The sequence below is a fragment of the Echinococcus granulosus genome (genome assembly GCF_000524195.1).
Source record: "Echinococcus granulosus chromosome Unknown EG_S00023, whole genome shotgun sequence".
Lineage (NCBI taxonomy): Eukaryota > Metazoa > Platyhelminthes > Cestoda > Cyclophyllidea > Taeniidae > Echinococcus > Echinococcus granulosus.
The window spans coordinates 26600-37310 of NW_020170403.1; the positions used below are offsets into that span (position 1 = coordinate 26600).

Here is a 10711-nt window from a genome sequence, read left to right on the forward strand (position 1 = left end):
TTTACACATAATTTCCCTTGCTGATGTGCTGAGTGCCTTGACTTTCTTAGAGAAAAAATTACTTTTTTCTCAGGAGCTAGATGTTTCCCACTTTTAATAAACGAACCTCTTTTATTGAATGCACCTTATTTCGTCTTTAATGGGTTACTGTTTGGCTGTTTCAAAGTATGAAAGGAATGTTCTAGCACCCCGTAATTTTCTAGATTTGACAGAGTTGAAGCTTTTAATTGAGGCTTAAGTAACTTTTTTGTAGAGGATTAGGGCGTCCATTACGTAAGGGAGGCCGGAATCAAATTGGTTTTGAACATTAATAACATAGGAAATAAATTTCAAACGTTGGGCACTTCAATTCCCTTAACTTTTAGAGAAAGCTTAATGACAGCCTGATTGTATTTTACGTACAAAGCTAAGGATTCATTTTTACCCTACTAAGCATTCAACCAGATGAACTTTTTTCAATAAGAGGACCATCCAGTCCCAAAACGTGCAAAATGAGTTGTTTACAAAGGTACAATAATAATAAGCGAAGCTTAAGTGAGTATTGTTCCGAAATGCCTAGACCCTTCTTTTGGGCAGGCTGTTAGTAGGTATTATTGTCATGGCCAATGTCAATGTCAATATCAGGGCGGCTAGGCAGCTAAACTTCATGCAGAAAATTTCACAAAATCATTCATTAATGCTCATTATTCATTTTGCCAGGGGAAAATAATGATCTTGCCTGAAGATTACATGGCAATCATTATTAAAGATCCCATGCAGTGGATTATTTTAGTTATGCGCTACATAGTGCTCCGTAATTAGTATGATAAAAAAGTACAAATTAAACTCCAAATGACTTTAAAACAGTTTTAATGTAAATGTGGAACGTAACGTAGACTTCTACAAAGCAGCAAGTCATTGAGGTGGTTGAGATCTTGACTCCCACCTTTTATAACTAGAGTCGGTGACTCCTCCGTCTTTCACTCAACGTGCGTACCCAAAGTAATCTCACCGGGAATGAATTCCAAGGCATGAGGAACAAATTAATTGACAATCTGATCTCTCAAGACAATGTCTACAATCTCATCGAAAGTGCTTTTCAAGACCCACCCGATGGGGCAGCAGTTCAAAGAATGGCCGCGATTCTCGGGTCCCACGTTCATCTCCACCAGTACCTCGTCACCTTCAAACAGCCCAAACATCTCTTGCCTTACGTCATCCACGTCTTCGGTGGCAGTGACAAGGCCTTCCAGTGCATCGACAAAGCACTGCTGGGAGATCTCTGGTCCATCTACCGAATTGCCAAATGCATGGCATTCGATTTGAAGGCCACAGTGCGTCTGCTCACGAGCATTGAAAGGACAGTTGGTGCTGCCACTTCGTGTCTCACCACCACACCATGCCACTTTCACTATGTGGAAGACTTCATCAATCTGCTGTTGAGGCGAGAGTGGACTGAGACGGATTTGGTGGAACTGGCGAATGGACGGTATGAGCAGAATCTCAAGCAGGGTGAGAAACCAAACCAGAATCCCCTCCTCACTGTGGCCGCAAGAATGTGAGAATGAATTTCTGAGGCTCTACAAAACCTTGCATGAACTGGATTATCGCTATCGTTATTCTAAGTCACATGTATCACATAAAACGTATGTCATGTCACGCTGTGGCCGCTACTCCACGGCTCCTCCAGAGCTTTGGCCCAACTAAGTCTACTCACATGACCGAAGTATTTACAAATGCAGCGTCTGCAGTACATTAAATGTCTCTCTCTTTCAATATGAATATTTCTCCAAGCGTTTGTAAACGCCTGATTCCACACTAAACGCATCATCCTTAACAGGTTGTGTGAAGGCGAGGTCACACGAGTTATCATGAGTATCATTGAGGGAGACGGAAATGAGGTGTGTCTTTTTGAGGAGTTATTAGAGCCCCATCTAGCACGATTCCTCATAAATGAACTGCGGATTCTGTATAGGTGCATGAGTGCAATCCTCCAGTTTCATCAGGTCAGAAGAGCTGGACACTCTACTGCAAGAAAGTATTGACCTCAACCATCCTAAATGCCCCTCACTGAAGCTTGGAATGTGCCGAACGATTTTATCTTCTTATAAAAACTTTGAAAGCGCAAGGGGTGTTTTAAGGCAGAATTAGTTTTTCATTGGAGTAGGCTGCAAGGGCGTCATCAATATAACCGACAGCCACGTTGAGCGAGGAGTATTTACATCCCCATCAAGAAGTTCGGTTGACTCCGCAGCTCGTCTGAGGCGGCCTTTGACTCTGATGACAGTTTTGTGTTCTTTATCTTAACTGGCGCCTTCAACCGTGGAAAGTAGAAGGCTGCTAAGACGGAGCCGCCAACTGATTTGTTGACGAAGCAGATTAAGAAGGCTAACCGTGAAGTACCGATAAGAATGGTTATTGAACCGGAGCAAATGGAGGTTGTGAAGGACAGTTGAAGGGCCTAGGTCACCGTAATTATTCCTACCTTTTAGTTAGACTAACATAGTGTTGCGCAGTGATTGTAGCTTTGTACCATTTGAATAGGTATTTTTGTGATGCTCTGAACAACGTCAAGGGTGCATAAAAAAGCTCATTTTATCATTAACTTTTATGACATGTATTTTTTTGTAAAAAAGCAGTATTTGAGTGGATTTCTGATATAAAATGAGTAGGATATCCTACCCTCCTAGCATTTATTTCATCTTCTTAACTCCCTTGTAGCCAACTGTTTGTCAAATATCAAACCAGCTCAAATTATTGAGGGTTTTAGTAACACTCCTTGAAATACTCCCTGCGTACTTTGCACCCAACAGCTTTATGGAATTTTTTTTTTAAAAAGAACCTCTGATAACTTGTAATCAAGTACCTACTTAAACAAATTCGTATTTCACTTTTGAGGCAAAGAGAACTTAGGGTCTGGACAAATAATACTCGGTAGTATAAAACCTCATAAAGAGTTCCTCGTGGCAAGAAAAAAACATTGGCCTACTTGAGTCTAAATATGTGCATGATGACTATTTGCCATATATTGCAAGTAGATGAGCCAAAGCGCTGTGAATTGTCAAGTTAGTTCGATGACACCACGCATGCTATAGCAGTGGATCTAATTTGCAAGCAGTACTTTCCTGGTCAATGAAATTGGTCTAGTGGCCGGAAGCGGTGGATGAAGAGTGAAAGTGGAAACAATCGAAAAGTCGTTGGGTGTGACGCCCATGGAGGCAATTAAGACGATATCGTTCTGACTGATACCCTGTAGCAAGAGCTGTTAACTCTCAAGTGTGCAAGGTATTCTGGATAGTTCTTCGGAATAAATAATTGAACAAGCGAGGGCTTACCCTTTTTAAAGTATGAACGATTAACAAAGCAGCCGTATTTCTGCTGAATTTTGTTTACAACTTCTCGGTAATCTAAGTAAACAAATTATTTTTGTTAATTACGATAAATGTTGCCTGCAATTATTTCAAGATATATGTAGTCTTTTTTAGAGATGAAGCCTTAACTTCACACCTAAAAATAGAATAAAACACTGTAATCAATCGTTGTGATAAGTTTTCCCGATTTATTGACAATGCCTTTGTGCGTAAGTGATGTGAGGAAAAATCTTTCATTACTACACGATCACAGTACAATCTAGTGTGATGTTTAAGACATGCATTTGTGTTCGAGCAAGGGATGGATATCATCAGAGCCATTTAAGTCAATTCCATCCAGTCGTCACTCCATTCATAAAAATTAGCCTCCGTACTCTCTGGAGTCAACTTAACTCGGTCTTCCTGGAATCTAAATGGCTCCGTTGACTTTTGTTTTAATCATTCCTACCTCGTGGAAGTCTCACGCATTAAAGACAAAAGTCTTAATTCCAAGCAACGTGTAATCATTGTGCAAACTGTCCCATTTAAGAATTTTTTAATTTATTTTAAAGATCATAAGTACTTTGACGTTAACGTATCACCAATAGAGGTGGTAGCTTGATTTGAGGTATATTCTAGACCAGCCACTTCCTCGATGAGGTGATGCTTGAATAAAAACGATTGCATTGTAAAAGAGTAAAAATTTGTTTTAGATAACGAAATGGTTTGAGAATTTTATCTATTAACTTATGCATTCTACCATTTGTTTTCAAATTATGCTTTTGGAGAAGACTGAAACTTTTCTCAAGTTCTCTCAGCCTTCTGCATGCATCAAACAGCACATTCATAAAAGGATAAAAGAACAGGCAGACGAAAAAATATAAACGGTAGATGGAAATATGGATAGCTTTAGCCTGGAAGGATAAATGGATACAGGGTGGAGGTATGGATGGATGCGGAGTGAATAAATATATCCATATAGGCCTCTTTAGGCCACGTCGCTTAAAAGATTTTCCTTTCTTTGGGAATATTATTAAATTGATAAATGCATACTAATTAATTGTCTTATTGGAAACGAAGATTAAAGTTCTGAAAACTTGATAATTTCACTTGGTTAATAAGTACAGTATAAGGTTCGATGCAGAATGAAGTGACATATCATGTCCTTATCGCAATTTTTAACCCCTTTCTTATCTTTCCTTCCATTCCGCTTAAAAATTTTGGGGCAACATTTACTTAACCACAGCGAAATGAGGTACATAAATGTCGGGAAGGAGACACTAAACCCTTTCAGGATATCAAAAACTTGAGTTTACGTCATTTATTTACTTTGACTTAGCATCCATTTACTGTTTATCCCTTCTACTTATTCGTCCTTTTTGCATCCATCAGTACAAACCTTGTCAATTAACAAGTTGCGTTTCCACTTCTTTCTTGTTGTCTTCAAAGGCGCTTACAGTAAACACTAACAAATGCCCTCCATTTGCGACCAGTGTATCCTAATTCTCCATACCTTGCAGACACGTAGTCCCCCTCAACTGCCTTGGTAAACATTGCAAACTTATCAAATTTTAACGAAGCAGCCCATAACCTTGAACAAATGTGTTAGGGCTGTTACTGTGCAAGCCAACTCCAGTGACGATTATGACCAAGGCGAGTGTATGATCGTGCATCCACTTACCATAACAAAACAGAGTCACTTTCCTAGGAAAATGGCATCCTCACCGGCTGAATGAAATCGTCATCTGTAAAACACGAGTAGTGGACCATCCTACCCTTCTACTTCTAGCAATGTAATTTCACTTACATTCAAATGGCTAACTAGATAAAAGAAGGTAAGGTTTGTCTCAAAACATGTCGATTTTTTCCGGAGTGGATATCTCCAGCTGCGTATGGGTGTTCAACTAGCCTTCCATAGTCAAGACTCAGGAATGGACTCGTCCCACTCCGCCTCACTCCGCTGCAATAATTTCGTGCTGTGCCATCGGGCCAGAGAGGGATAGTAGGACCACTGATTTGAGTCGAGGCAAAGTGGGAAACTCGCACAAACTGGTTGTCCACTGCAGCCTTCACACGTCTTTGACCGCCATTCCCTCTTTCAACTCACTGAGTTATTTGAAAGCACTTAACGTATCTATCTCACTTTCTTTTTCTTCTCTTTTACACTCAATCATTTGACTCTATCGGTTATAACATCTGTCTACTGAACAACTTCCGCCCCAACTTCGCTGCTGGTTGTTTTAATAAATCAGATTCGTAATTAAAAGGTGAATTTCTTTTAAATTATTGAGGGGGGATCCTAGCCTAGGTGTAACAAAGGTATAAAATGTATCCAGTCTTTATTTTATGTCTAGTATCACTGGGAGATCACTAGTTTTGGAGACAATTATAAGATTAGACAGGGTGATGCATATTATCCATAAATTTAGCCGAGTAGACCAAAATGGCGAGTGTGTGTGCTGCAGACATCCTCGTTCCCGTTTTATAATACTAAAAACTTCTTTCCGAAATATATTTTCCTGGCACTCTAGCATATTCTTATATTTGTACACTCGTTAAAACTATTCATAATGTCATAAATACGTGAGAATGGTGCTCGTCAGAGAACTGGCCGCTCTAGCCAACAAAAGCGCAAGGGAATAACTCACACTGGGTGTGCATACATAGCCGGCAATAGAGAAGTCGCTTTCCTGAAGTCTCATTTCTTCAATACTTAGATTAGGATCTCCACAACCTTCGTGGCCACACAAAATAAGCACCAGTACAAATTAATGTAAAGAATATGCTTTATAATTGATAAGGGCTAAGATAAACTGTTCAACTTTCTAATCATTGGGAATGGTTTGAATGTACATTTATAAGTTCCTATAAGGTAAGCATCTCATTAGTTTTGGAAGCTATGGTCATTGGGAGTTTTAGGCCCGTTCATATAAGCCCATCTTACTCTCCTCACAGTATACTCACGTATGCAGCAAGATCTTTGACTTTGTGGTTAGTCATGACTGATCAAGGATCTGTCTTAAGGAGACGACCTCAATTTGACAAAGTGGTTAATAACGGGCTCCAGGAACGAGTGTTTTACCAGCCTGAATTACAACATCTTCTAGGACCAGTGTGGGTTTTTGGGAGCACGACTTGCTGAATCTTTCGTGCTTGGAAAGGAAATTAGGCTAGTACACCTTTTGAGTCTCTTAAAAGATAGGTAAAATAAAGATAGTTTAATCCCACAAATTATGTTCGAAAACAAATGACCGTGAGGAAGGAGATTCTAACTGATAGGCATTCTGTGACCATTAGTGTAGCCCCCCTAGTCTCCCCTAAAATCAAAAGAAGAGGAAAGAATGGGTGTTACCGGCGTACAGAAGGACTGAGGGGATACTGACGCTACCTGGCGGCCATGCTTTAGGGAAAGAACGGATGCGGAGCTTTAAGTTGCCTTGAAAATAACACAAGGAGCTGGGCAAATAAATAAAGCTTTGCATAACCTTTTCTCCATTTAAGCCTCGTCCTTTTTGTCAACCTCCCCCTTCGGCCATCACAAAGTTGTCGGTGGTGTAACACCCACAAACTAACCGCGCCAGTCAAGCAACTGATCACAACGTCGCCGATACATCCCGGCAATTTTGAAGTTTTGGTTTGTTAGGAAATCACATACAAAAAAGAGAAATTTTCTGGCTGTCTCGTGAGCCCATCGATAGTCTTACGAACGCTGACCTAAGAAAGTGATTTTATTAAGGACAGTGTTTGAATTAATTTTGTGACACGAGATTTAGCGCCCATTCCTCCTTACCACATCGTTCTCACTTCAGTGTTGCCCAGCCATATTTATCAAAGTTCGACTCATCTAGTTGAGAGGTGAAGGGGGTATGGATCTTTCACTTAATTAACATCTTCATGCAGGTATTACTAACAGCTCCACAACTAACTTTCCCACGTAGTTAACAGTCACGGCCAGCGTCACTCCAGTTGTTGAAGGTGTTCCTGCAGAACACGGGACTCGGGTAGCTGTTAAAGGCGAGAATCATTTTTAACCCTTTTGTTAGGGGTCGTCACAGATTCTCCCATCCACAGCATATGCTCTTCTTCCGTCACTTTAATGCTAAAAATTCAGAAATAGAAATCAGGGTAGTTACCCTTTAGGTTCGGATTCACTTTCTGCCGCCACCAATGCGATGCTTTAAATCCTCCATGAAGTCTAAAGATGACATTATACTAGGGCAGAATATGTATTGCTGAAGTACAGAAGGGCTGAGACACCGGGTGACTCTGAGGCTATTCCTCACAGAGGAGGTACAAAAGCGGAGCCTTAGGTGTCTGCGAAACCAAAATGAAGGGTTGAATAGATAATTAAGTTGGTATATTTTAATCTCGATGGAGCTAAGCGCTCGCTAGACAAGTAAACAAAAGCATCTATTTAGTAAGGCGATAATATATATCGTGATTATAAATATTCCCTTTTTTACGGAAATTTTTTACTATATTTTCTTGCTTAAATGTCCACATTGGTCGTGAACAAGTATTCTTTATCCATCGAAGCAATAAGACTTAGCATTTGAAGCAGTACTTTTTTAGGCAGAAAGAAATATTAGGCGGTCTAATGAAAGCCCACGATTTATCTCTTCTGGAAGAGAAAAAAAGGCATGATTTAAAATGCACAATTCTTAGTACATCTTTTGTCTGACCTATTTACCACTGATCGAGGTCCTGTAAAGAACGGAAGGTAAGGAAATTTGGGGTGCTCCACTGCATTTTTTCATCTGCACTCACTGACATGTTCTGTTATTTTACTAGTTTTTCCTAATTCTATTATCATGAGAGGAAACAAAATTTTCCTAAGGTGACTTATTTGCATGGATATTATTGTTGCTCATTAATTACTTTCTTAGTTATATTTCAGCACTGTTTCTTCCTTAAATGCAATTTATAATCATGATGCAATGCAAACGGTGCAAAAAGTGGCAAATAATGGCGTGTTTGGCCAACTGCAGATGCTCAGTCGCCTGCTGTTTGATTGCCATCAAGATGCCTAAGGCCAAACCTTTCTAGCATGTCTGTTTCACTACGTCTTTCGAAATAACTAGAGGTTCTAGATTGCTGTAACTGATACAGAGAACTATTTAACTAGCTAGAAGCCGTACTCAAATGGCATGGAAGGAATACGTCAGCTGTGGATGGCTATCTATACAGAGACTCAAAGTAGAAGGGCTATGGACGCCACCTTGTGCTGTACTATGTGATCGCAAATGATGAAGTAAGGCAAAAAGCAATTGACTTAGAAATATCTCTAATAGAGGTGTTTGTATTTTAGCTTTAATCAGCTTGAAGTAAATCAGGATCTACATATACGGTGCCCTCATTCTCTAAGCCTTTTAGACTAGTGCTCCTCCATATTGTATATTGAATATACCTCCATTTGATCACTTTCTACTCATGCAAAATATCATCCAATGAATCACTTTAATTGGAGCTCAAGTTGCAAAGAAGGCGACAATAAAGAGTCCCAAGTAAATCAGCAGTATGCATGACCACTATTGAACGAGGTCGGATTCAACACATGGTTTACTTTCAAGGACCATTTCTCTGTCCGAGTCACAGTTAGTATACTTCCAGAATCAGTATGACAACCACTTCAACCATAGGAGGTGATACCTTAAAATTGACAATTCTCAAAAACAAAGCAGTCTACTGTTACCATGCGCTTTTGAAATTGTAGCGCTTCGTCCATCCCTGAAGTTTGTTGTTCCTCTACAGGCTAATAATAAAAACTTTGCTTGAGTTTTATATTATAACATCCTCAGATAAGAATAAAGACACTAGGATGGAAACTTACTGAACTTTATTCCACAGAACTATACAGCCAGCAAATGCACTAGTGTGATTTTTATTATTTAAAACCACACAATCGCAGAAAGCTTCATCACGTATTCTACTTGCTAAGCTAATTACATTACAGTGCACAGACTTCCAACGAGACATGCACGACATCAACTTTTACAAAGACTGCCTGTAGAAGGAAAAACCCTGCCTTCATCACTGTCTCCATTTCACTTCTATTTTACAACATGCTGCCTATTTCACATGTCAGGACTGTACAGATGGCGAGAATGAGGTGAGGTAATATCTTCCCCCTCCCCCTCAAACAAAAGCACGTTGAATGGGTAACTTTAAAATTCAGCCTTTTATTAGCAATTTTCGGCTGAATATTTAGTAGAGACTTTTTAAAACATGTATTGTGCATTAATAGGAAAGTGGGTGGTCAGTGACGGCTGGCCCACCTCTCAGCAGTTGTTCACCAAGAATGTTGTTCTGGTGAAAAATCCTTCAAACAGAGACCAGACTAGGGAAATACATTGGAGATTACCCTGTCAAATGCACTTGTCAGTAATACTTGAGGTGAGTGATGAAACGCCTGTTTCACATTTATGCCAACTGGGAGGGAGTGTCCTACACAGCCAGAGTGTTGCTGCACAATGTGGTTACACGCAATTGGTATGCACTAGCAAATGACAATGGGCTTCGCAGACTGTTGCTGTTTTGTTCTTTGATTCTTTCCCGTTTGCTATGAAAACCTGTGAGGCATTTGAAATTGGCGTTTGTTTAGTTGATTTGTAATGGTATGTCTTTCATAACGCAGCATTCGCTAAGTGGGTAAGCATATTATTTGTTACCCTCAAAATGATGCCCCACAAACCACTCCACTTCTAACACTCACTTTATTTGCACAAACTATAGATGCTTGTATGTGTGTTTGATGAATTGAAGACGTAATTGTTCAGGCGGAAATGTATATTTGGGGAAGATTAAATCATATCTGGGACCGAGACCCATCATCTGAGGCATAAAACAACTAGTGGATGTGAAACGTGAACTTCTCTTTCTGCTTCTGCTTCTTGTTCTTTTTTACGCTACAACTAGGGCCATTAAATCAGTTCGACACAAGCAATATTATTGTGCAAATGGGGCTACTCAATACCGTGTACTTTAAAAGTGACCTATCAGATGTGCTTTGCTTGAAGAGGTGGAAGAAAAATATATTGCCTCACCTCATTCTCACCATCCGTACCCTCCTGACATGCGAAATAGGCAGCATGTTGTAAAATAGAAGTGAAATGGAGACAGTGATGAAGGCGAGATTTTTCTTTCTACAGGCAGTCTTTGTAAAAGTTGATGTCGTGCATGTCTCTTTGGAGAAAGTTTATACATTGCAATTTAATTACTTCAGGAATGGAAACCGTGAGGTATCTGTCTGGAATTGACTAAGGCGTTTCTTTCTCCACTAGCAGTATAAGCCAACTGGTCGTTCCACTACTCCAAGTTGGTACTAACTGGAGGGAATGGAATTTCCCAGGTGATGGTGGACGGAGATTTATCACAGTTGTAAC

The 10711-nt window shown here is 39.9% G+C and overlaps 1 protein-coding gene across 1 annotated transcript; it reads left to right on the forward strand. All coding sequences in view use genetic code 11, as the record gives it.

The window, feature by feature from the left end:
* Window positions 1-1010: 1010 nt before the first annotated feature.
* On the forward strand, window positions 1011-1541 carry EGR_03958 (hypothetical protein; the record flags this gene model as incomplete). The annotated part of the gene is made up of 1 exon (XM_024493207.1): window positions 1011-1541. One exon carries the CDS (start codon window positions 1011-1013, stop codon window positions 1539-1541), a length of 531 nt encoding a protein of 176 aa, XP_024352306.1.
* Window positions 1542-10711: the final 9170 nt, after the last annotated feature.